General features: G+C 38.8%; 1 protein-coding gene across 1 annotated transcript; it reads left to right on the forward strand.

The window, feature by feature from the left end:
* The first annotated feature begins 2,052 nt into the window (after window positions 1–2,052).
* tspan17 (tetraspanin 17) lies at window positions 2,053–23,436 on the forward strand. The gene is made up of 8 exons (XM_028008411.1): window positions 2,053–2,619; window positions 11,106–11,156; window positions 13,401–13,547; window positions 14,280–14,450; window positions 14,876–15,001; window positions 16,079–16,126; window positions 17,399–17,515; window positions 18,839–23,436. Exons 1-8 carry the CDS (start codon window positions 2,533–2,535, stop codon window positions 18,902–18,904), a joined length of 813 nt encoding a protein of 270 aa, XP_027864212.1. The 5' UTR covers window positions 2,053–2,532; the 3' UTR covers window positions 18,905–23,436.
* Window positions 23,437–25,750: the final 2,314 nt, after the last annotated feature.

Below are 25,750 nucleotides of genomic sequence, written 5' to 3' on the forward strand. Positions count from 1 at the left end.
CAACACCAGAATCCAGAGGTGAAAAGAAAACTTAAACCAGGTTCAAAGACTGCCATCTGTAGGACTTCAGACTGAAGTTCAAATACTACAGAAGACGCTATTCAAGCATGCCCCCGTGACACAACTCTGAGCATTTCACGACTTTAAACATTCAACATTATCTACTTCCTTTCAAACAAAGCGTCATTTTAAAGTGTGGTCATTAGACATTAGGGATACGAGAAAATATACTAAAATAACAAGTCCAATTTTTAATAGTGTCATATTCTCTTTGGCCCTGCGACAGACTGGCGACCTGTCCAGGGTGTACCCCGCCTCTCGCCCGGAACGTAGCTGGAGATGGGCACCAGCAACCCTCCCGACCCCATTAGGGACGAGGGTGAACGGAAAATGGTTGGATGGATGGATATTCTCTTTGTTGCTGGAGTAAAAAAAAAAATCAAGTCAAACCAATGTTTGTGTTTATTCAAATATCTGAGCATTTCTCAGTACAACATGTCCAAATTTTCCATAAATAAAAATCTAGATTATTTTTGCAACTTTAAGCTATTCTTTAATAATGCAAGCTAGTTGTTTTGTTGTTGTTGTATTTTAAAATAAAGTTATAGTTTGTATTTTTACAGTATGGTAAATCGAAACGAAAGCTGCAAAAACAGATTATAAAAAAGGCAATAAGTAAGTAATTAACTAAATAAACAAAACAACAGTTATTTAAGGTACCTTTTTCTCTAATGAGATTATATTGTATTTAAAATTTTAATATACTGAAATGTTACTATAAAAACTCTGATTAAAAAGTTTAATTTTTTTCAGAAATGCTAAATTGTCCACTCTGGGAATAGAATGTGGACTAAAATCTATAAATACCAATATGTTTCCAGATTTTTTTTTTTCTCATCATATGCTAAAATTAAACTGGGTAGTTTTCCAGACTGTTAAAAACGAAGTCTGAATCTGAATTACTGTCAGTACCTTGGCAGGTAATTGTTAATTGCGCACATGCCCATTTGCTTTCATTATATTTTTTACATGTGTTTGTGTCCCGTTATGACAAATGTGAAGCTGAGAACCAATAGATACAAGTATAAATGTTAAATTCAAATATTGTTACTGCGTACACAACAATAATCCCAAAAGTGTCACAAAAGCAATGTCACAACAAAGCACATTAAAGTCCCAACTTTAATTCTATAGAGAACCTGGCAAGAAAGCTAAAGATTAGCGATGAAAAGGGGAAACGTAAAATCTTAAAGACTTTTAGGAAGAGATTATTTTCCCATTGATTGTAGAGAGGGGCACAAAAAAATTGCATTCCATTCCTTTCTTAACATTTAAAAAAAACCATATCATTTTTAAAACTCAGACTTTTTTTATGTTGTTTTACCTTTTTAGGAGTTGTCTGTGTCATTTTCCATCGGAAATAAAGTATTTAGTCTAATGGAAACAGTTGTAAATATAAAGTCTCCCAGGCGTATGAATAATTTTGGGAATAACTGTATATTAAGCATAATATTAATTAATTAATTCATTAAATCATTCGAATTTTAGCTAGGAGGGTGGATGTTACAATGAATTTATTTATTTACTTCATGGCACTTTTTGTACAATGACACTCAAGAAATAAAATAATGACAGCATTATAAAACTAATGAAATTCTGTTTTGTCTAGGTTGTTTTAATGTGCCACCATTCCACCAACCTTTTGGAAACTTTCTACACGTGGCCCTGTACTACTCACCTTTTTTTTTGTTGCAGAAACATAATTTTACTACCTCTATAATTGAAATGGCAGGCATGATAAATAACATGGTTAGAAATTATGTTACTAATATAGCAACAGAGGATATGTGTTTTTGTGACATTTGAATTAGTTCAGTATAATGCCTGCAATGTGTTAATCTTTAATGAAGCACTTTTTTCCCCCTGATGCTGCTATATTAGATTATGAGCCAGAAGAACATTTTGTCTCAATTCAGTGAGAAAAAACCTTCATTGACGACACAAGAGGCCGCTCTTGAGGTGAAAAGGGCCACAAGCCAAACACAGAGGGGTTTTGTCGTTTGACAGCAAGGGAAAAAAAAAAAAGAAAACAAAGATGAAGGCTCTTATTAGCGGCGATGAAATAGATGAGATAACATTAGGGAGGTCGAGCTGAGACGTTACCTGCTTTAACACTGTCTCTGGATGTTTTTTTTAGAAATAAAAAGCCTTTTTTTTCGTTGGATGTCAGGGGAACTGCAGATGGATGTCTGTGCCTTAGTTAGGTTGTTGTTGTTAGCCGCTAACGCTAACTGTAGAAGTTGAGAGCTAGCTGGCCTAGCAAGTAGGAGAACGATAACAAGTGACTTATGTTTGATTTGGCTTGCCCAGTGGACCCCGGTGAGTAAATTGTGTTTCGTCCAGCTAATGGAGACAACAAACCTCAATGGGAGTAGTCCGGGAACTGCGGCTTTAGCTGGGCTTTCGAAGTACCTGTCTCTGTAGGTTACTTTAGCTTCCCGGATAGCCGCCGTTACTATTTTCCTCGGAAGAATGAGCAGAAAACACCGTCATTTAAAGGGAGCAGAAGTCAGCTGCTGCGTTAAATACTTCTTATTTGGATTTAACATTATATTCTGGGTAAGTTCAATGAGTTTTTGGCGTTTACTTTCACTTTATCAGCATTAAATGCCTCTGGATTGAGAAAAAAAAAAAAAGTTATATCGATGTAAAGCTACCTCAACTTAACGGCCGTTGGTGTTGAACAAATGTTTTTTCATGTTTGATTTGTATTATTTTTTTTTTTTGTATTAATTCATTTACTCTATATTTTAAAGCATTTAGTTTGTCTTTTAATCCAGTTACTGTTCTGATTTGTCTAATTAACGATTTCTTACATAACAGATAAGCTGCAGATCTGGGTTGTTCTGATACAGGTGGAACCATTTTTTATTAAGTTTAACACAATGACAGTAAAACGGCTTAAAACGTTTAAGATAAACCCAGTAACGTTGTTATAGCTTATTTAGCACATTCTGTGTTTTTACTCACTGCTTTTTCTATCCTGAGCGTATTTTCATTTATGTGACCAAGTGAATGACTAATGTAAATGAACTCTTCAAAATGTTTCCCATTTATGAAAGGAAGAGCTTGGTAATTTGTTTGGGTTTTCCTTGTTTTATGTACCTTAGGTTAATAAAAAGTAATATCTTAAAGTAAAGTTAGCTTGTTAGTCTTACCTCTTGTTTTGTTGGTTGAAGTTTGTTTTATACATGTTTTTTATCTAATAAGTGGCTGATTTTGCCTGTAAGAACATGTATTTGTGTAGTTGAATACAAAATGGATTGCTGCCAGGTTGCTGGTACAACCAGTTGAACTAGCAACCTGGCAGCAATCTGTTTTGCCTTCAGAGCTGCATGAAAAATTCATTGCAAACTCAACAAGGTGTCAGAAACATTCTTCTGAGATTTTGGTATGAGATGATGGCATCACATACTTTCTGCAAGTTTATTGGCTGCACATTTGTAATACTAATCTCTCATTCTGCTACATCCTAAAGTTTCTTTATTGAATTGTCATCTGGTGACTTTGCAGGCCATTGGAGTACATTGAGCTCATTGTCATGTTCAGTGTACCAGTTTGCATAGAGTTGGAGTTGGTTGTGTTGTCTTGCATGGAATGGCTGTAAAATATCCATAAAATAAAAATAAGAAGATGGGTTTTGTGGGTTTAAAGGGATGGATAGATGATTCACACATCTATGTGTGAATCATCTATGTGATTCACACATAGATGTGAATCACTATGTCTAATTCACATCTAGACATAGTGAATTATCTTCACTATGTCTAGATGCCTAAACCTTCTGAGTTGATTGGTGGAGTTGATATTTAACAAGCAATTGAAGAGGTGTACCTCATAAAATGGCTTGAGAATTTCTCTTTTGATCAGCCACTAATCTTGTAACACATCAGCTTGTATGCACTGTGATTGTTCTGATTTAGTTTTTACAGTTTCCCCTAGCAGAGGCAGTATAGCGGTTTAGAAGGTCTTAGGTCAATATGTTGTACAATACCAATGTTTTTAAAAATAAATAAACTAATTAACTGAGTATTTGTTTCTGATTGTTTAATATATTTCTAAGTGTTGTTTCTACCAATCTGAGTGATGGGACTTAGGAACACGTCCACCATCTTTATCCCTCTCGATCGTGAAAAGTTTCTCTGTTTAGGTTGACTCATCACTCCCTTCCTCACTCCCCCCCTGCATCGCCTCCGTGCAGCTTGATGTGGTATAATGTCTCTGGGTGAAGTAATGGTGTGTCTGTCTGCCCCGGAGGGTCTTCCCACACGCAGTTGTAAAGAAAAGGCCACACGGTCTGAATACTACACAGCTCTGCTCTTTTCAAACATCTCTTTTAAAGTCTCCGCAGCCATAGTGTTCAGGCTTTGCTTGACAGCATTGTTTTTCTGCATTCGCAAACCCTCGAATTCACAAAGAGGGGATGGTAAGAACAAAGACCAGCTTGAAAGGGAGGCACTGGTGGTGTGTGAGGCTCTTGTTTTCATCCATTATGCATATGTTCTAATTGACTCATTAAATATATGGAACACAGATGCTCTCTTCCTGTTCGTCATCGCCTACCCACACCTCAAGACCTTAAGAACTGAGGAATTTTGACACACTTGCATTATGTAAAACTGAGGTAATATGAACTAGATAAACATCCCATGAGCCGAAGTCTTGCGTAGAAAAAAAAGTGTGCGAATATGCAGTGATTTGCCTGAAATGAAAATGCTTTGTAATTCAATTGGATTGGGGATTCAAGTGGAAAATATTGAGTCAGAGGGCTGTGGTGTTGTGTTTGACTCATATTGTGTTCTTTCAGTTTGACACTGAGGCCAAGGCAACAGGCTCGTATCTGCGCTTTGTGTGAAACTATGGAACAAGTTCCAGCTCGCTGGCTGTTTCCGTTGATAATAACAAGAAGATGTTTCCCACTTGTACGTGAGCTGCAGAGCCGGATTTTGATAGACAGACTCGTGCATTGCTCAAATAGATAGAGACGGGGGTTATTCTTCTTAAATCAGTCCATTTGTTTTTCTCATAGCAATCTTGTCAAGCTTGAAAACACTGCCTAAATTGAGAGAGAATGATTGTAAGGCCATAAGTACTCTGCTGGGTTCATGCTAGTGCTGCTTTTCCAAGTGAATTTTCTCCTCTCCCCCTCTCTTCTTGCTTGCCCGAGACAGCCAGACATTCACGCCGGAAAACAACACACCTTCTCTCGTCCCTTGAATAGATGCATTTCTCACATCTATTTAATTAATCACATTTTCTGCCTGAGCTGCTGAAATGTGTGGAAGCTCTAATTAAGAGCTTGTTAAGCTGTAACCAAGTTACCGAATTGGTTGGATGCAGAGTGCCATTAGGCAGCTCCACAGCTCCACATTGTGTGTTCACAGTTGATGTCACAGTGCGCATCGGATGATCTCCCGCAGGTGGAAGGCTATCGAGGGACACGTGTGAATGCATTTGTTTGGAACAAACCCGTCAAGACCAATTTGGAGCTGAATCTGTTAGCCCTTGGTATTAACATTTACCTGAGCTGAACCAGTCACAAGTGGACTCTTCGGAGCAGGATTTAATTCAAGATACTTTGTGTATCTGTACAGCCTCATCACATTACAACTACATATTGAAATATTTTGTCGCTTGATGAACTTTCAAGTGTGTGATGTGGGTACCAAAAGCACAAGTGGTTTTATAAATAAACAGCGAGGGTGAGGTGCTGGGTTAGTTCTCCACCACACGTAGAGCTTTGCGTTTGTGATCAAAGAAGTTCAGGTTTAGTCGACATGTTAGTTGTATCCCTAAACTGAAACATCGGCTTTCAGCAATAGCTTCCTGTTTGCCAGAATTTGGAGGGTGAAATGAATTGTGCTTTGTTCCCCAGTCGTCTTGATGGGGGTGATTGTTCACTAATGTTTTCTAGCAACTCTGAAGTCTTCACCGGACAGCTGTATTTATTTTGTATTTCAATTAAGTGCAAATGAGGTATAATTACAAATTACATGGAATTTATTTAGGGGTAATAAGTTAAACATGGCTGGATGCAAATCCACACCAAACAATATTGGGTCTACATATTAAATTATTTCCTTAGAAAATCTAACTAAAATACTTCAAGGATTGTGGTTGTAATGAGACCAACTGTAAAAATATACATGTATATCAAAGGTGTGAATACTTTTGCCAAAAACTGTATCAACTCCAGTTTTAGAGATTGCTTTCCATTCATTAGTTGTGGCGCTAGAGCAAGAATTGAAGAAATCTCTCATGTACTAAATCTTGCATAATACAGTGTTACTCAGGTTAGTATCAGTTTCTCATAGTATCAAGCTTGTACATTGTGACCTCTACAAGTCACACAGTGTGTACCAACTGTTACATGACAGCAATTTTTAGCAAAACGTAAGATATAAATCTTTGTAAAAAAGGTTTTTCTGTTCAGAGAAGTTTTAACTTTAATCTGACATTTGACTCCTTCTGTATAGACGTGCTCTGGTTAAAAAACAAGACAAAAAAACTTTACAAATATTTAAGCGTATTTTATTGAGTCAGACAAGTCATTTAGATAAGTGTGCGTTTCAAAGAGGTTGGAGACATGTCTTTCAGTCGGTTGAGGTAAAAGATGATTTTGCTCAAGGAGGAATCTTTTCATGTGTTGAGAATCTCTGTCCTCATGGAAAACAAGCTTCTGACACTAGCATTAGTCAGAACTTTCTGGAAATGATCCGTAAACCTTAATAAGAAAGCTGTTACAAAAACATCTTGTTCCAGAGTTTATTTGTTCTGTGATAAAGTACAAAGGTACAGTAATAAAAACAGAATGACAAAGGAGATCTAAATCACCTACAGCAGAGTTTAAGGATAAATATTCAAAGACTGAGTCTTATTTTTAAATGGATTAGCAAAACTGCTTTTCCTGCTTGCATTCATTTCCAAACTGTTAAGAGGTGATTAGAAAAAGACTGTCATAACAATCAATAAGGAGAACTGTTGCCTTCCAGTAGCATTAGTGCTGTGGTGTCTTATTCGTTCTGACCTAAATTCAACCGTAGGGGCTAACATTACACTCTGGGAAACTTTGATAAAAGGAAGTAATGTGGGCAATGCTCAAAAGCAGGTTCAGATTGCTTTCATTTGTTCCATTCATTTGAAATCCTTTCAATCCCAACCTTTTTGTGCCACGACGTAAGTTTAATTTGCAGATAGGGCTTGAAAAGCACTGAGTGTTGCCACTTGCATATAACTAGAACTGGCTACTGGGATTGTGAGGGTGTATTAGGATCTGTCCTTATAACACAAGTTTTGTTGAGACATGATTTGAGCAAACACCATTTTGGTTTTAATTCTGTTAAAACCTCTGTCCACTTTGAAAGTGGTTCTCAAAGTGTGCTTGTTAACTATGTAATTGATCAAAATTCAGAAAAAGGGGACACCCTAAAAGGTGTTTTATTCAGTTCTTCCCTTTGAAGAGAATAATATCACATGTCGACTGGGTAGGTCTACGAGAAACACAAAAACTAGTCACAATGAAGGACTGAATATATCCTCAAGAGTTAACATTAGAGTAATTTGTGCTAAATCTGCATGACTGAAAAGGTGACAATACTAATGCCTGCCTAAAATTTGGCTTTCTAACTTGCATGTCATAATTCTGCAGAACTTGCTCTAGTGCCACGGGTAGGGTGAGGTGATATTATTATCTTCACAATGTTGTTTTTTTTTTCTTTTTATGCTTTTGTTGTGATTCATGCAAACTTGGGAGGAAAACAAAACAATACAAAACAGCTTTGATTATGATTAGCTTCATTCCTGTTTGAGTATTTTTACCTGGTAAGATGGAGCACAATCTAAGACGTGTGTTCATAATCTACTGGATGGACTTTGCTCCATTGCCCTGCAAATTTTTTCAATTTTTTTTTCTGTTTTTATGGCCTGAGCATTTTTTTTTGCCTATCTGTCTTATCATTTTCTAAACTAAGACTCACCCTTTTTTTGTCTTGCAGCTTCAAAGCATCTCTGTGAAACCCTTGTGGTCGAGCTGCACAATGTATAGAATTGCAATTGTCATCACAATATCAGTTTGACCGCCTGAGCACTATATTCATCGGACTCCATATTTCAAGTGCTATGCATAAATGCACTGCATATTGGTAACTACTTGCCTGGTCAGTTGGTCAGAAAAATGTGGGTCTCTCATCTCCAGTAATTATCACAACTTTCTGCTATAGCATCGCAGTTACTTATTTTCCTGAGTTTGTGCTGCCCTAATGCTAAATATGTTAATTATCCTGTGAGTGAAGGAATTTGAACAGGTGGATCTGAGCAGGGCTGAAACAAGGAGACAAGCAACCAGTAAGAAGTGAAGCTCTATGAGAAATCCCCTTACAGATACAGGAAGAACATGCAGAAACCACACAGAAAGGCTGTATCAGACAGTTTTGTTTCCTCCTATGGCTTCAACCTGTTTCTTTTTCTTTTTTTTCCAATCCCAAGTAAACCTTAGAGTTTTTTTTTAACTATTATCCAACTTATGCTGAGTAAAACGGCGTCTGTCTTTTTTAACCTCTTAAGTCGAACAAGGTTAAGTGTGAGTTTGTGCTATGTGATGAGCGTTTTGTGTTGCTTTCCCTGTCACAGTCTGACTTAAACTAGCTGCAGGTCGCCGCGTGTTAAAAACAGTAAAGCCTCTGATCTGTCAATCTAATCCCTGCTACCTGGTGTCTGCCTGCGGATCCTGGCTCTTTCTGGCTGTCACTTTCTCTCTAAATACAGCTCCACCACACCCTTCACCAGCACTGTTACACAACAACCATATCCACCCAACCATGCTTCTATTGTGGCTGTCATTTTTAACATTGCAATCACTTTTTGTTGTTTTAACCCAATAAGTCGGCGTCAGTTTTTTTTTTTTTTTTTTACTCTGTTCAATAAACTTCAAGGTAGTTTAACACAATTTAAGTCTGCCTATGTGTTACATATTTGGCTATAATTGTGCTTCAGATATTTTGAAGCATTTTTCTGAAAACAATATCCATAAATTAAATTTGTATAGATCATGGTATACAACCAAATACACCTAAATATTGGGAGGACATTTTTACTATAAAAACAAGGATTTGCTTTAAGATGGTTGAGACTTTAATATCAAATTAATCTTTCTTGGCTTTAGGAACGACAGGATTTGTGTAAGATATCCAAACTGTGATTGTTTTTACAGTTTCTCAATTGTAATGCAAAACTCTTCTTCTGTTTTGTTAACATTTATTCAGCAGTGGTCTTGTAATATTAATGTATATCTTAAGATGAACTGTGGGAAATGGTGCATGTCAATGAAAGCATAGTCTGCTCATGCAGCAAATAACCCCCCAAAAACCCACAGAGCTCATGCTGGTTTTAAACAAACAAACTATAAACTGAAACTTAGATACCAAATGTTTCGCCTGTAGCTTACACTAACTTAAATCGATTTAGTGCAGAAGTCTGACAATCAGCAGCCAGTTTGCAGATTGCGACATCTTGGAGTCTTGAAGGAGCCTTACTTGCTGACCTGACTCGTCTTCACTGGTTATACAAGTAGATGTGGCTTTCTGAGTCATCATGCACACACACTGCAGACACAACTATTGACGATTTAAGAAGGAAGACTCAAGAAAAACCTTATGTAACACAAGTATATTGGTGTTCCAGATTAATCAAGGAGTTATTTGGTAAAATGTCTGATAACTACTGCCTTACAGAAGCAATAAATCTGCTCTGTATGAATGCTGTTCTGTGGCCACTCGGCAGTTGAGTGGAAAAAAAACAAACAAGTATTTACTGTGACGTCTGCTTTGCATACTCTGTAAACAGGTTTAATGTTTGTCTAAATTTGACAGTTAGCATAAAGTGGTAAAGTAAGTTTTGAGTTTCTTTTGCCGCTTTCTTTCAAATGCTGGCGGAGCAGCACTCCAAGGTTTTTGCTTAACAGTCAAGTGATCAAGCTTTAAAGTAGATACTCACAGAGCCTTAAAGCTTCGGGGAGGGGAGGAAACCCTGCAGTTGTAATGATTCCCTCTTCTAACAAGAGACGTAAAGCACCTTAAAATCACTTTTTCAGACATGAGACACGCAGCGTTTATGGCTTTATTTGTTAAAGCGGTGGCATTCAATCATTCAGACATGGCTCACTTTGGCTCTGGTCTGACAGGCCTGTTAAAGTGATGGAGAGAGCCACAGTGCCGGTGCAATATTTGTCACTCTTGCAATATTGAAACGCATAACAAAGGAAGTCTATCGCTAAAAGTCGCTAAAATCATAGGTTTGTTTTTCACAGCGACCCCCATCAGCATCGTTCACATAGGCAGAGCGAGCATGTGGGTGGATGTGTAAAACATGCAACTATAGTTTTGTTTCGTGCATTTGGCTCAGTGTGGTGTAAAAGTAAACCAAAGTTAGTTTTGTAACGAAAAATACTTATTTTGCCCTCAAAGCAGTTTTTATCTTATTCAAGTTTAAGTTCAGACTTGTATTCAGGACTGCAAAGCTACACAATGACTCACAGCTGATAAGAAAACGCTATGGAAAAACACTAGAGGGGTTTATGAAATAGGATAATGACATGTTTGGTTGCAATGGCATTTCCCCCCCCCCCAGTTTTTTCTTTATAATCTGTACATAATGTATTTGCAAATTTTAGGATGATGTTGATCATTTCAAACCAGACAATTCTTCCAATTACTTCTTACTGCCTTGATAGCAGAAAATATGAGTTTGCAAAGCTGTGTTGGGAGGGAGCGACATGAATAAATCTGCTTTAACATAGTTAAAAAGTGCTGAAGGCAGTTGTTCTGTCCGCTTCCCTTACCTTAGAGACATGCCTGTAAATTACACCAATCTCACAACAGCCCTGATAAACGAGTGTTTTATGAAACTCTTCCCAACTGAATTACTGTACATAATGCCTTGCATTTATTTCTAGTCAAATCTGATTCATGCATTCTTAATTGTTATATGTTTAGGATGTTTTTTTTTCCTCTCTCACAGTGGAGCTGTCTTCTGTCTGCTTTGTTTTACAGTTGCTAGGAGCTGCATTCTTGGGTATAGGCCTGTGGGCATGGGCGGAGAAGGTATGTATAAACATACGCTCGCAAATGCAAACTGTAAGCGAGCAAAATTATCACCACAGCATAACTAAAATTCCTCAAGATTCTGCATGCTGTGGATATGATTTGCTGCTGTGTTGAGGCTCAGATGCAATATTGTATAAAATGTATATATGGGCAGATTATCTGAAGATTTTTATCTTACTTATCTTCATGTAGTCTTAGAAACTGGTTATCTGGTTCTTCATCCCTGATTTCAGCATTTAGTTTTTCATTCAATGCCTAGGAAATTTGAGCTAGGAAAAGGGAAAAGAAGGAATTAAAATAACACTGATTTGACTCAAAGATGTCAGAAATTGAAAACATGTTGTCTGAATGTCCACCAAAGGAAAAACACGTATTTGAACACAGAGGTCATCTTTTACCATTAACCTTTAATGAGCAGTGAGTTGTGGCAACTTGCAAAACTTCTTCCAATTGAGTTAACAGTCACTTTGCTCTTTAATTAGCAAGAAATTATACCAGTGTGCTCTGTAAATGCTGCAGCAGCGTGGCCGTGTGTACCGATTAGCAATGTGTGGCCATGAACTGTGTGCAAATAGCTCTGCACTGGAGGACCTTTGTGGAGCAGTGTGAATAATTTATAGGGATTAGGTTGCATGATGAATTGCACAGGCTGAAAAGGCCTAATGGTGAATCTGAGTCTGAGTGACTAAGGTGATTAGTTTCAAGCTCAGTTCTTGGAGCCTGACACATTATTGTTTAAGGCTGTGTGCTATAGCTCTAATGAAGGCAGTTCATTTTGCCACAAGTGATATAAAAAACATAAGAAAGCAGTATTGCCTGTTTCATATACCATTTCCTGTACCCAGTACATATTAACTTGACAGTATAGGATTTCATTTTTATTATTTCTTTTGTTGTATTTCATAGAATGTGCTTTTTTCTCTTTGTAGACTGTGGCAAAGAAAGCAAACAGTGGGTGTTTTCGTTTACATTTAATTTCAGTGGCTCCCTACTTTGACATCCGACCTTAAAATAAAGCAACATGTAATTTTCTTCGGTATAAATAGGCACACTGTGGTGGCAATGGTGTGTGAGATAGCAAAAATATTCAAAACTGTTTTAAAATTATAACCTCAGAAGATTTTTAACTTGATTTATGTGAAGTACATGCAAAGTTTAAGATTTTAAACACACTTGCAAGTTGCTTAGGCTAACTCAAAAACTGTAATCAATTTAAAAGATTTAAAAAAATCACAGTGAAGGGCACACTTGCTACATAAATTTTATTGCCAAAGGAAAGAGAGGAAAATAAAGCGGTGCGTGTCTGCACAAGAGAATATAACAGCAATGAAATGGAGACAGTGTGCATGTGTCGATAGTTTTTACAACCCACATTTATTGGGCTTATTATTATCTGACTCTACATGTTTGGCTACGACTTGGTTAGCTTAGTGTGCTCTGTTTTGATGAGTCGTCAAAAATTTGCTCAAGTTTGTTGGGGTTCCCGTTAGTTGTCCATCCCTGACGGATTTATAAACTAAGCTACGTGTCTACGTGCCTATGGTGTACTGAGTGCTGAGCACACAGACAGGAAGTTAAAACACCAAATACAATCTCTGTTTTACACCTGTGGGCATCAGCATCATCACAGTGAGGAAAGGGTTTCCTGTTGCAGCAAAAACTCTGTGAGTGACAGTAACCAATGATTCTGTCACTGCAGTAGCACCTAATAGCTTTGTCACTCTAAACTCTAAGTAAAGGTGTAGCTGTTGCAAACTTTAAATAAATGTCCCTAATGCAGACACCCATGTTTAATCACCTGAAGGAGAAGAGCGAGGGCTTTAGTTTGGCAAATAGCCTGGTGTTCTGCAAAAATAAAATGCGATTTCTGCAATGGCGACACCATGAAACAGAATAAAAATCTGTTCTAAGTCAAGAAGGAGCTTTAACCACATACCTTTGCAGTTGCAGCGGCTTGTCTGTTTCTTTCATATTTTAAATTAATAATACACAATCCTTGGCTTTGTGAATGTTTCTATGTGTATCGCTCATTATGAAGAGGAGATGCACAGAAGAGAATCACAATCTTTGAACATGTTTCTAGCCTTTTGTGTGTTTTATTAACAGTGCAGAACGTCAACTTCACTTAAAAATTGATAGCTATGCAGACTTTTATCAAGGTTATGCATTATCACTGTGGTGATGGAGGAAATTTGTATTTTTTCCGAGTTTTTGCTCACTTTTGTCATTTCTTTCCCTCAGGGCGTGCTGTCAAATCTGTTGTCGATCACCGACCTCGGGGGCTTTGACCCCGTGTGGCTCTTCATGGTGGTGGGAGGAGTCATGTTCATCCTGGGCTTCGCCGGCTGCATCGGAGCGCTCCGAGAGAACACCCTCCTGCTTAAATTTGTAAGCTGTTTCTCTGCTTCTGAAGCGCAGACACCATTTGAACCAGCTGACACCTCCCCCTCTTTAGATGTGTGGTTCGCACCAGCGCCGAGGCTGGGTAGCAGGTGTCACTTTGACTCACAGGAGGCCAAATGCTCAGAGTTGGTTACACATCATAAATATGTTATAAATTCTGATCCATGAAAAAAAAAAGAAAAGCATTAAGAAATGAGAAAGAAACAAGTCTCATTTTCCACTGCAAGATTTTTTTTCTGGGCATTTTCTTGGCTTTTTATCTTTTATATTGAAGACCATCGCATCACCATTAAGGTGGTTTATTTGGGGTTGGCTGTGTTGATAACAGCATGTGACTGACTCAGACAAATTCGCCTCATTGCTGGCTGCGATTCTGAGCATCTACTAACTCCAGCAGATGTCCATTAGCAGCAATAAGTCAGGCGTCAGACTGAGGAGCTAATGTGGCTTTTGTGCATTTATCATCAGCCCCGTCTCCTGCATTTACTGTAAATGGATAATGTAACGGCACCTGAGGGACTGCAGGCTTTGTTGCTGCACTCTTGCTTGTCACATCAGTTCAGGCGCCACATAAAAGATGCTGGAACGTCAAAGCTTTCCTGCTCATTTGTCTTAAAACACCATCAAAGCAAAATTTGTGCATTTTTATTCGATGCGTTTATTCTTGTGTGATGTGACGCACGTATTGTTTTCTGTGTCCTGTCCTGTCCTCTCCAGTTTTCCGTGTTCCTCGGCTTGATCTTCTTCCTGGAGCTGACTGCGGGGATCCTCGCCTTTGTCTTCAAGGACTGGATCAAAGACCAGTTAAACTTTTTCATCAATAATAACATCAAGGCTTATCGCGATGACATCGACTTGCAGAATCTAATTGACTTTACCCAGGAATATGTGAGTCCTGCCTCACCTGCTGTCTAAAATTCATGTGAAAACCTGTCTACATCCCTCAGGCATTACTCATCTGCATGTTGTAAGCATAAATTTCCTCTTGTGAAACCTTGCTTTACATTTTAAAAGCGACTCTAGATCAGAGTTAGCAGTGAGGGCATTTTTGGAGAAAATCTCATAATTATTATTATTGTAATTCCTTCTAATCGCTATCCAATTACAAGAATGACAAATTTTGGATAATTGGTTCTTATGTGTAAACTCCAAGCTCTGTCATGAGGTATTGTAAGAGAGATTAGATCTGTGGTTGATTCATGGAGTTTGATGTAGTCCCCACCCGCCCGAGTAAGCTGCCTTTCTAACTGAGCTGGAGAGCTTAGATCAGAAAAAGGGAGTTTATTCAGAGCCTATTGTTTCTGCTCTCTCAGTGGATGTGCTGTGGAGCTCATGGGCCTGACGACTGGAAACAGAACATCTACTTCAACTGCACTGACAGGAATCCCAGCAGAGAACGCTGTGGAGTCCCTTTCTCCTGTTGTATCAAAAATCCTGCTGTGAGTCATTCATTATCACCACAAAATAAATAAATGGATGGCTGGATGGATGGATGCATGCATGCTGTGTTTGATGATTGATCAGGCATCTGTGAAGAAAATGCTCTTGTGTCAATTAGGACACCCTCCAATAAAAATGTTCAGAGGTTTGTAAGCGCCATTTTGCAGCATACTTCAAAAATTAAGTCTCCTTTAAGGGTTGGACAAATACTTCTGTTTTGAGCTCTCCTGTTAAGATTATTCAGAGCCAAACCAATATTTCACAAATAACAGAATAAAAAGATGCAGATTGTTCAATGAAGAGCTATTGCGCCCAGACTGGTAAACACCGAGATGCAACATCTTTCTCCATTCGTTACCTATCTGTTGAAAGCTGAAGCGCTTTGTACAGAACCAACAATGTGGTTCTTTCACAGATAAAAGTGGAAAGATCCCTCTTTATCCCACTCCAAAAACCAATTCCTGCATTGGAGTGTGCAATTATTTGGCAAATCTACAAATAAGATTAGGTTGCTATTAATGCAGGTGCAAAGTTTATAATTTGTGCTCAAATGTTACAAAAAGGTATGCAAGTTTCTTGTCACCTGAAAAAATATGGGAACTTGGATATCAGCAGAAACTCCATCCTAAATTACTTGAATACCAAAAAAATCAAATGTGGGTGCTTGGGAAGAGAGAGAGATGACATTTAAATTAAGCACTAATCATTTCAGTATGTTAGCAGCAATGGTACTAACTGTTGCTTTCCAGTTTTATTTAAAACCAATTAGCTCATGATCCAGAACATTTGTATTATTGTTATTATTATTATCAATTTTGTGTGGAAACTGTGGAGTTTTTGTGTTTTTACTCAAGGTTGTCATATTTTGAAGATCTTATTCCAGCTAATTGCTAGTTAGATCAATATCTGGAGCCTTCATCAAGACATACCTAATAAACACTTTCAAAGTCATTTGTTGCTCGTTCTGCTTTGTCAAACTTAGCAAAGATCCAAACTTTTGAGTAAAAATCAACAATGCAATATCAAAATTACTAAAATAAATCCTTTTTGTGCTTTTTTCTCACCAATTTCTCTAGGAGGATATCATCAATACACAGTGTGGTTATGACGTTCGACTTCAAGGGGTTCGTATCTCGCCTGCTCTCCGTATTCTTAACAATGATTTAAACTTGTCTAACTTGACTAACTAATTAAAGGTAGTCAATTCAGGTGTTATATTATTTGCTTTCAAGAAGAAAGATAAGGATTGTCAATATTTTTGAGTCAAAAATATAGATTTGTACATATGAAAAAAAAAAAGCAGGCCCAGCAGATGGAGAGAATATAAAGGTTTTATAATCACACAGATTCTCATGCATGCTCCATGCTTTTAATAACAGATTGTTCTTCTAACAGGGATAATTAGGCTCCAGTTTTAGCTTAAAGAGCAGCCTAACTCCACTCTGTAATTGGCCACTCTGTGGGTTATGCCAGTCCGTTCCCTTTCCCACCATGTGTGGGTGTGGTGGTTACAACTCACTGCAGTGCAGTCAGAAAAATCGCTGTTGCTAGGCAAACTGCAGCACAGAGTTGGTAGGGATTCTTTTTTTTTTCCGTTTCTCCTGTGCTGACCAGTGAAACTATCAGGGATGTGCACAGAGTTCCTGTGCAGCTTGCCTCAGGAAAGCGCAGGGCGGGCAACGAGGAAGAGCAGGAAACATGCGGAGGACGGGGAAAGAAGAAAGGCAGAGAGCCGAAATAGCTTCACAGGCGGAATAACATTGTGTTTCCTGCTTTTCCATTGGTAGCCAGGAGCGTCTTTTGACTCCTCATTGGTTGAGAGCTAGCTTTTGGGTTTTGCAAGCGAACAAAGAGTTTGCCTAGTTGACTTGACAAAGTCACAAAGGAAGCTTTGTCTGGAGGCGCCTATTCTTACCCCCCTTTTTGGTGTCATGGCAGCAGTAAATTACACCTTGAGCTTTCTCTCTCTAAATGTAAATCATGGGCTGAATGTGATGACACAGACAACCATCTGTCCGGTATCAGGGAAAAGGCTCCCACTGTTTGCTCATTCCGGGCAGGGCCATCAGCAGGCGTGTGTGTGTGTGTGTGTGTGTGTGTGTGTGTGTGTGTGCGGGCGTGCGCGTGTGTGTACACTGGCTTCATATTCTCCAAACTGTCCTAGCTATGTGGAAATCATTAAGTATGACTCAGCTCTCATGCTGTGGCATTGCATCTTAAACAGTGAAGGCATCATTGGGCAAAATGCTTCCTGTGTTTGTTTGGAGCAGCTGTTAGTCAGAGTTCAGATGTTTAAATAAATCTGACTCCACTAGTTAAAAAATGTTAGTGCAGAGTTTTATGTTATACTTATTTTTAGTGGGTTTTTTTCTTCTTTTTCTTTTTTGAATAAAAAGGACCTTGACCGGCAGAAATACATCTACACTAAGGGCTGTGTGGGACAGTTTGAGAAGTGGCTTCAGGACAACCTGATTGTTGTCGCTGGGATCTTTGTTGGCACTGCACTTTTACAGGTAATGTCTCACTGTTTCCCCTTAAACATTCATTGTAGGTGGCCACTGTATTTTTCTGAATTCTGTTTGGTTTGGTTTTGTTTAAACTCTAGCTAAATGCATTGTGATTTTGTGTCATTACTGCCGCTTAGTGGTGAGAGTATGTTGTATCAGGCCTCTGCAGTACAAGCAGTCGTAACCCCAATCCCATAGAGTTGGGAAGTTGTATCCCATAGCACCTCAATACATTAGAATATCATTATGAAGCCAATTTGCTTAATCATGCAATTCACAAAGTAAAACTTATACATCATATACATTCATTACACGCAGCGTGATATATTTCGATATTTTTTTTTCTATTAATTTAGATAACCATCATTTGAAGATAATGGAAACCAAAAATCCAATTTCGCCAAAAATATAATATTAATAGAAAAATCTGGATCTTTAATCCAGGCATGTCATCCTACCATTTAATGTATAATATATGTACTTAAATATTTTGAGCCCCTTTCGCATGAATTACTTTTTGCTACATCGTTGCATGGAGATAATCAACCTGGGGCTCTGCTGAGGTGTAATAGAAACATTCAGCTTGTCTGCAGTGTCGATTTCAGTGTCTCTGATTTTTCTCTGGACAATACCCCATAGAGTCTCAATGGGATTTTGGTCAGGCTAGTTAGCTGGCATCAGTCAAAGTGATACCATAGTCATTTAAAAGAAGGACTCAGACTTAGCTGAAAATGTCTCAAATGTCCTAGTAGATGGCTACACTGTTTTGAGACTTGATAAAACCAGTGGACCAACTCCTCCCAAATCCTCACTGAATGGACTTCAAACTACTTGGATTCTGTGCTTCTCCACTCTTCCTCCAGACTGTATGGCAATAATTTACAAGTAAAATATAAAAGTTATGCAAAAGTAAAAGGGCACGTAGTGTTACTGAGCAAAGGTCCTGTGCTTTTTCTCCTTCGCCCAGGTTAGCTTGTTCTGACATCGTCTTTGGTTCAGGAATGATTTAACACAAGGAACGCAACACTTTTATTCCCTTCTTCTTAACTTCCTTTAAAAATAATTGGATACAATATTCTGTGTACAATCAGCTTCTTCATAAATGACTCTTTGTGGCTGACCCTACTCATGCCAAGTGTCTATGACTGTCAGCTGGGAGTCTGTCAGTTTTTCTATGGATGTGCTAAATTGAATTGCTGATAAATTCACTTCTCGAATACATTTTCTGTTGATAAAAGTTCACCTTTTATCACACTGTTCCAGCTGTTTTTAGTATTGAAGTTGTGACTTGCAACCAAATGTGTCCTGTGGCTTTTTCCCCCCCCCCAGATTTTTGGCATCTGCCTCGCTCAAAACCTGGTAAGTGATGTCAAAGCTGTTAAAGCCAACTGGTGACACGAGCCCCGCACCGCATGTCCCGGCCAGGTCATCGCAGCACACTTGGTACCGTCCAGATGTGGATGGAGAGCCAACATTCTTGCATACAGACAAAAACAAAAAGTTCCTTTTCCTGTTCATCAGTGACACTTGATATGAGGAAAGAAAATATACAATGCAAACCAAACCTCACAACTTTTAACCCAAATGTCCAAAAAGAAGACGGAGTTGCCTACTTGAGAGATGATTTTTATTATTTTTCTTTTTTATTATTATTATTGTCTGATTTTGTTTCTTGGACAAATGTATTTATGCACAAAGACCCTCTGTCAGCTGGGAAGTCATGGATGGAAGTAAGGCGACAAAATCAATAAACTGAGGAAAGCTGACAGGTCCTTTTACAGGTCAAGCATCAAAGACTGTTTTTATTTTTTTATGCATTCATCTCCACATCTTGTTTTAGGAAATGGCGGTCAAACTTCTGGCCAGCCTGTGTACTCATGGGGGGGGATGCCATGTGTATGTCATTTCCTCCCTTCTCTGTGCAACTTTTAAGTGGTATTGATACAGTTATATTCTATTTTCAAATGTAAAAAAAAAAAGTGCCATTATGTTCCTGTTTTTGTTTCCTATAGTAAATTTCTCCTGTCTGCTCCCTAATACCTCAGGACCTGGCTGAAGACATGTTCTTTCCGTTGAAGATGGATGCAGTAAAACAGGGATAGTTCTTTGGGAGTCACCTTGTTTGCACCATAGCGATTGTATCATTAGTTGATTCTCTGATGGATGTTTATTTTATTACAGAGTTGCTTGGTGTGGTCAGTGCCATATAAGGAAAGGGGTTTAATGCTAGCAATTGCTGGTTATATCTGAGCATTCCTTTGGGACGTGGGATTGCTGGTTTGGGGCCTTTTGTTCTTGACTTATTTGACCACTTTTGTCTTATAATCTGTCCTTTGCATTAATATCTGTTGTTTAAAGATGTCCTTTATTTGTGCTTTCTTTTGTGTCCTCTTACAGATAGATGCTTATATTTCTAAGTCATTGTTTGATTTTATTATTTTTTGTATGGGGCACCGACTGCAAAACCGCTTCTGTCTGTTGGTGTTACCAATCGTAACGGAGACCAAATAATTTCAGCTGTCCACGAGAGATTTCCTCTGGAATGCAAATACCATTTTAGATAGAATGTGAATTTATTGTCTCTTTCTGTTGAAAGTGCCAGTTGAACTGAGAGATCAGAGAAAGATTAAACATTGAAATTTGCTTTTATCTTTAACTGAATTGTTGTGTCTTTTTGTCTGAATTAAATTTAATGTAGAATAGTTAATACATGCTGTTCTCACTTTAACATGAATGCTGCTTTAACTTTTACTAGCTCAGTAATGCAGTAACCCAGACAGGAAGAGAAAGAGAGATCTCACGCAGCGAATTTGGAAAGTATTTTCTAGATGCTTCCTCTGTTTCTTGTTTGTGAAAAGATGATTGGCTTTTACGACTTTGCTTTGCATATTTTTGCCATCCTGTCATGATCACAGATTCGGTTTTAACCAGGTCAGCGTATAATTGTGTCCTTTATTCACAGTGTTTTAACTATTGTCTCTGGTTGTAACGGTGTCATTCTGATGCGTGACAAACAGGATCTAAGAGGGCTGGATACATACACACTTTACATTTTGAATGCTATGCACACACGCCCGAAAGATGAGAGGCATTCGTATTCTGTGAACACAACCCCAAAACTTTCCCGCTCCACTGAGTCCGTCTGTAGAATAAATATCTTAGCACCTTCTGATCGCCTGCTGCGTGTACCTGTCACATGTTGCTTTCGCCCACATGCTACCTTACTTCAAAACGCCACCCGATCAGAGCACGTCGGTTTCGCAGCCTGCCGCGCTGATGTATTTTTAAACAGCGGAGAGAAAACTGGAAAGACGAGAACAAAACATTTTTTTGGAATCGGATGTCACAGATCCTCGACTGGGACATCGACGCACCTTAACGACTCCTCTCAGTTCAAACTGACGTTGTCTTTGGTGTAATCAGTGATAAAGGTCTGCAGTGTTCTGTGAGGAAGCATAAGTCGATACATTCAAAGTGCATATTTTTACACATTGCCTTATTTGTCTTTCTTAAAACATTATATAATCATTTCTGGGAATGTTATTTTTAAGTTGTGTTCAGGCTTGTTGCTCAGGACAGATATATTCATTTCTACATAGAGAAATATGGAAAAAGGAAAAGAGAAAATACAAAACAAGCATAGGCGAAGTAAAGTCTGCAGTTCAAACCTGAATCTATAAAGTCAAGGTTCATATGGGGGTTTTATCCAGTCAGAGCAGGAGCGAGGAGATCTAACACTCCATCACTCAGAGAAGCCGTCTCTGGGGAGGCGTTTGTTATAATTCACATGTCATGGATGAAAGAAAAGTTGAAATACCCAGTTGGTATCTGCAGACATATGATAAGCCCTTAGCTGGGCTTACTCTAGAAAAAATTAAATGATGCTCTGATAATTAGTTAACCTAAGTTTGTATGGTTATTGTTTGGAGAAACGTACCAACAGAGGACACATTTTTTCCTCAAACTTTATGCTCACAAACAACACCTGCAGCTTCTTAAGTGGACTGGCTGTTGACTCCTTGGTCAACCCATCTGTCTTAACAATGGGAAAGAGGTTAACGGTTTCCTTTTTATTCAACATCCCAGCTGGTTCATAATGATGTGACAGTGTTTCCATCAGAGAAAGATTTTTTGTTGGGTGAGGAAACAAAAGTACTTTCTGTATCTGTTTTTCACATCACTAATAATTGATCACACATCCATTCGACATATTCCATTTCAAAAGCAATGATTCATTTGGTAATTACCCTGAGAGATTTCCAGGTATGCTGCTAACACTTTGTTATAATTCATATGTGGAGGTGCATATTCTATTTAGAGGAGTGGCTCTTAAAGGAAAGTTTCTCAAAGTTACCTTTCTCTTTCTTCAAAAGGCCAAACTGGGGGCGAGGGGGTTGTTTCACGCTTTTAATATTTTTATAACATTTCTGGAGTGGATTTGGCCTTTAAATGTTGAGGAGCAGTCTGAAAGTAGTCTGTCCTACTCTAGATCTGGGTAGAAGGCTTTTCCTTTCTCCTTTTCTCTTACACAATCCTGATTAATTTCCCTTCACACAGATTAAGGCATCTGACACATTATTCAGCGCAAAGAGGAGCTCATCCTTCTTCCTCTTAAGTCATCCTGGATAGCACTTGGTGGCTCACACTTCTCCCACTTGCAGGAGAACTTGGTGTCTGCTGCCTTTTGAATGCTGCTGAAGGTAGACGTTAACTTTGTAGTGTCAGGTCTGCTGCACTAACAGCTCTCTTGAACAAAAAGCCCTCCTGCTCTCCTTTTTCTGGACGGATGGGCCGATCATCCACCTCCTCGGTAGTCAGGATACTAATGCCGTATTCATTTGCTGCAGCAGTCTCGGGTACAACGGATGCAGAGGGGACTTGGTGGCGTATGTTTGTTTTCAGGAGCTATGTGTTGTTCTGCTTTTGTATTCCTCTAATGTAGCGGAAAGCATGAGAGGAGAGAGCACTGCTAATTATCCTCTGTCCTTTATCGTTATGGCCTTGCTTCGTGAAACACCTTCCTAATTTCTTCTGCCATCCCTCTGGGTAATTAAATCATTCCCAGGAGGAAACGTCGGCATACCATGAATCTACGTTTTTATCAGCATGAACCTACTGCTTCATGGTCAGCTTCAAGTCTCCTTCCTGCATTGAAAAACACAAGTGAAGTTTAGGAATGCACATAAAGACCTGTCTGTGTTCAGTGAAGATTTCTTTTTTTTTTTTTTTTGCTTCTTTTTCTTTCTGGTTTTGTTTTCCATTTTAACACATTGGCTCAGCAGGTAGAACAATGTGCAATGCTTTAAACTTCTTTAGTAAGTGACCAGTTCTGAAAATATTGTCTTTATTCCGCCCTCTGAACCCTTGTTTCTGCTTCAGTGGCGGTCGATAACGTGTGTGTTGTTTCATGTACGGAGGTGAGCCACACACACCACACATTGGCGAGTCTTACCTCACCATGTGCGCAACGCTGCCCACATCTGAAGCACAGAGAAACGGCTCAACGGATTAGTTGCCGAGCATATTAACAGCAGTACCACGGTTATTAGCGCTGACATTTCCACACCGCGACGTGACATTTGATGCGGATACGAGTATAAACAGGAATTATTAAATTGTCTGGGTTTACAGATCCGTCACAGAGTATGGACACAGTTTGCAAACACTCAGCCACAATGAAACCACTGCAAATTTCTTCTTTTACAGCAGGGCAGCAAAAAGATATTCTTTTAGTGCATCCATAAGTTTGTTTTTTTTAACTGTCTTGCTTGTGGCAGATTACTATATATGTATTGGTTTGTTCATTGTCTTCTGTACATGCCTGTTCTGAGGTGTAGCCTTGTAAATGTAAATAAAATTTTTTGGTCTATTACACTGTATTTTCTGTTACAAGGCTTCTTTCATATATTAAAGGATTTATAAGACCAGTCCTGTTTCCTTTTTCTTTACTTGCAAAATAACAAATTAAACTGATTATTACTTATGAAGCTGAGTCATCATAAGTGTTATAAACCTCCTCTGTAACCCACCCCTCGTTTACCTGGGTGGGCTGAGTGGGTTCTAGGCAGGATCTTAGCTATTCATTGCAGTCTTCTGGACAGAGTTCTGATATTTCTTCAGACATCAGCTGGAGCCACTTTTCCAGCTTAAAAAACCGACATATACAGTATATACAGTACAGACCAAACGTTTGGACACACTTACTAATTGAATTCAATGAGAAGGTGTGTCCAAACTTTTGGTCTGTACTGTATATATATATATTTTTTTTTTCCTACTCTCACACAGTTGTGAACTGCTATGTGTTGATTGACACCTACCATCCTATAAAAATACTTTAAACTTTTGCAGTTTTAACGTGAATATGAACAGTTTGGCAAGAAACTGCAAGTACTTTATTTCTGTGATTATAAGTTTTAGTTGATATTATGACAATTCAGCCAATAGAGGGAGACAAATCGTGACCGAGAGCTCAGATGCTGATACGCCGCTGCAGTGACCTCATCTTTTAATCTCACAAGGCAGGGGAAATGCTTTTCAAAAGCTTTGTATGTGTGTGTGGGCGTGTGCACGCACTTATTATATTCCCCCCATTAGAGGCTCTTGGAGAGCGACTAGAATCCATACAAATCCATTCAGTAACCTGCTGTTACTCTTCTGCACTACAAGATTAAGATCAAACAAAAAGCGAATCAACAAAATGAATCCATATACTTCAGAGACTATTGACATTTTCCCTTGCCATTTATCTTAAAGGTAAAACAAGCCACCGCGACATGCAGAGTAATGTTGTTTCCTTGACAATTAATCAGCACGTTAATGGACACTGTTGAAGTGTTTGTGTTCTGAGTTTTAGGTGGCAAGGGAAGAGCAGGAGCCCATCATAGTCCTCCCTTTGATTCTTTTATGAAGCCAAAACAGCCAAACAGTGTTTCTGGTTGATAAATTTGCTATGTGTTTGTGCCTTCTTTTCTTTTCTATCTGGACAGAAATCACACATCGTGCCCAGCTTCCATTATTTAATATTATTTAGGGGACACAGTTCAGAGACGGCCCTGCTGGATAGCACGCGCTGCATTTCCTCCATAAGGGAAGATTTAATTTTCAGATTGTGCCACACATCTGCAAGGCCACATCATCATGTCTGACTACCTACTAATACGGCATTTTATCTCACAGAAGAGACCACACAGCGCATCTCCATCTTGCCTTAATGTACACAGTGTTCCACATGTTGCATTCAGGCTCTTTCGGTTTCTTGTGACTGACTTTTAAGGCTCACACGCCAACAAGTCAAACTTTTAAAGGGGCAGTATTATTGTTACACCCCCATGGTCTAGGGGTCCAGAGGCAGTAACATAAAATGAGTCCAGAGAAAAAAGTGGAATGAAAAAATGATTTATTACAAAATGAAGGTTTTCACAGAACCAAAACAAAACACAACTTAGCCCAATTAAACAAAAGTAAAGGACCAACAAATGCAGAAATCACTGAGTGCAAATTAAATAACAAGATGTGCAAACACATCAGTCTAAAGTAACTCAAAGCAACCAAAAGAAAGAACAAAGGGGAGCACCAAAAACCTCCCAAACACAAGCCTCTAGCTTGTTCAAGGGTTATCTAAAGCAGCTTCACTACTTAACAAAAGAAGCAAGAACAAAATTGTCCAAACTGTCCAAGACAGTCACCAAACACGGAAGGTGGGGGTCAGCTTTACACAACCTCTTCCCTCTAGCTGCCCCACTGGAGGAATGAACTCAGACGTCTTTTATATGATGCAGGTGGGTCTCATCACCATCTGACTGGCTTTGTTGCTCCAATGGGGTGGCTGCTCTCCTGCAGCTACTAGGCAGCCAATCAGAAAGCTGTGCCCGCACAGCTGATCCTGCATAATAGAAAAAAACAAAGCCTGCACAGCCTCAAGAGGCCAGGGGCCGTAAAACTCCCCCCCCTTAAATTACAAAAAAAAGAATACTCACATCCTGGACAGGCCATCTGCAAGAACATTTTCTGCCCCTTTCTTATGCCGAATATTTAGGTGGTATTCTTGCAACAGTAATGCCCACCGCATAAGGCGCTGGTTGTGGTTATACATGCGAGAAAGAAATACTAGTGGATTATGATCTGTGAATACATCAATCGGTAAATTACTGGAACCAAGGTAAACATGAAAGTGCTGAAGAGCCAACAACAGAGCCAAGGTTTCTTTTTCAATGGTGGAATAGTTCAGTTGATGTTTGT

The sequence above is a fragment of the Xiphophorus couchianus genome, chromosome 23, assembly GCF_001444195.1.
Source record: "Xiphophorus couchianus chromosome 23, X_couchianus-1.0, whole genome shotgun sequence".
NCBI lineage: Eukaryota > Metazoa > Chordata > Actinopteri > Cyprinodontiformes > Poeciliidae > Xiphophorus > Xiphophorus couchianus.

Coding starts and splice junctions, on each gene's coding strand:
- tspan17 (XM_028008411.1), top strand. CDS start 2,533: ATGAGCAGAAAACACCGTCATTTAAAGGGAGCAGAAGTCAGCTGCTGC. Junction 11,157..13,400: donor TGTGGGCATGGGCGGAGAAG/GTATGTATAAAC, acceptor TCTTTCCCTCAG/GGCGTGCTGTCAAATCTGTT. Junction 16,127..17,398: donor ATGACGTTCGACTTCAAGGG/GTTCGTATCTCG, acceptor TTGAATAAAAAG/GACCTTGACCGGCAGAAATA.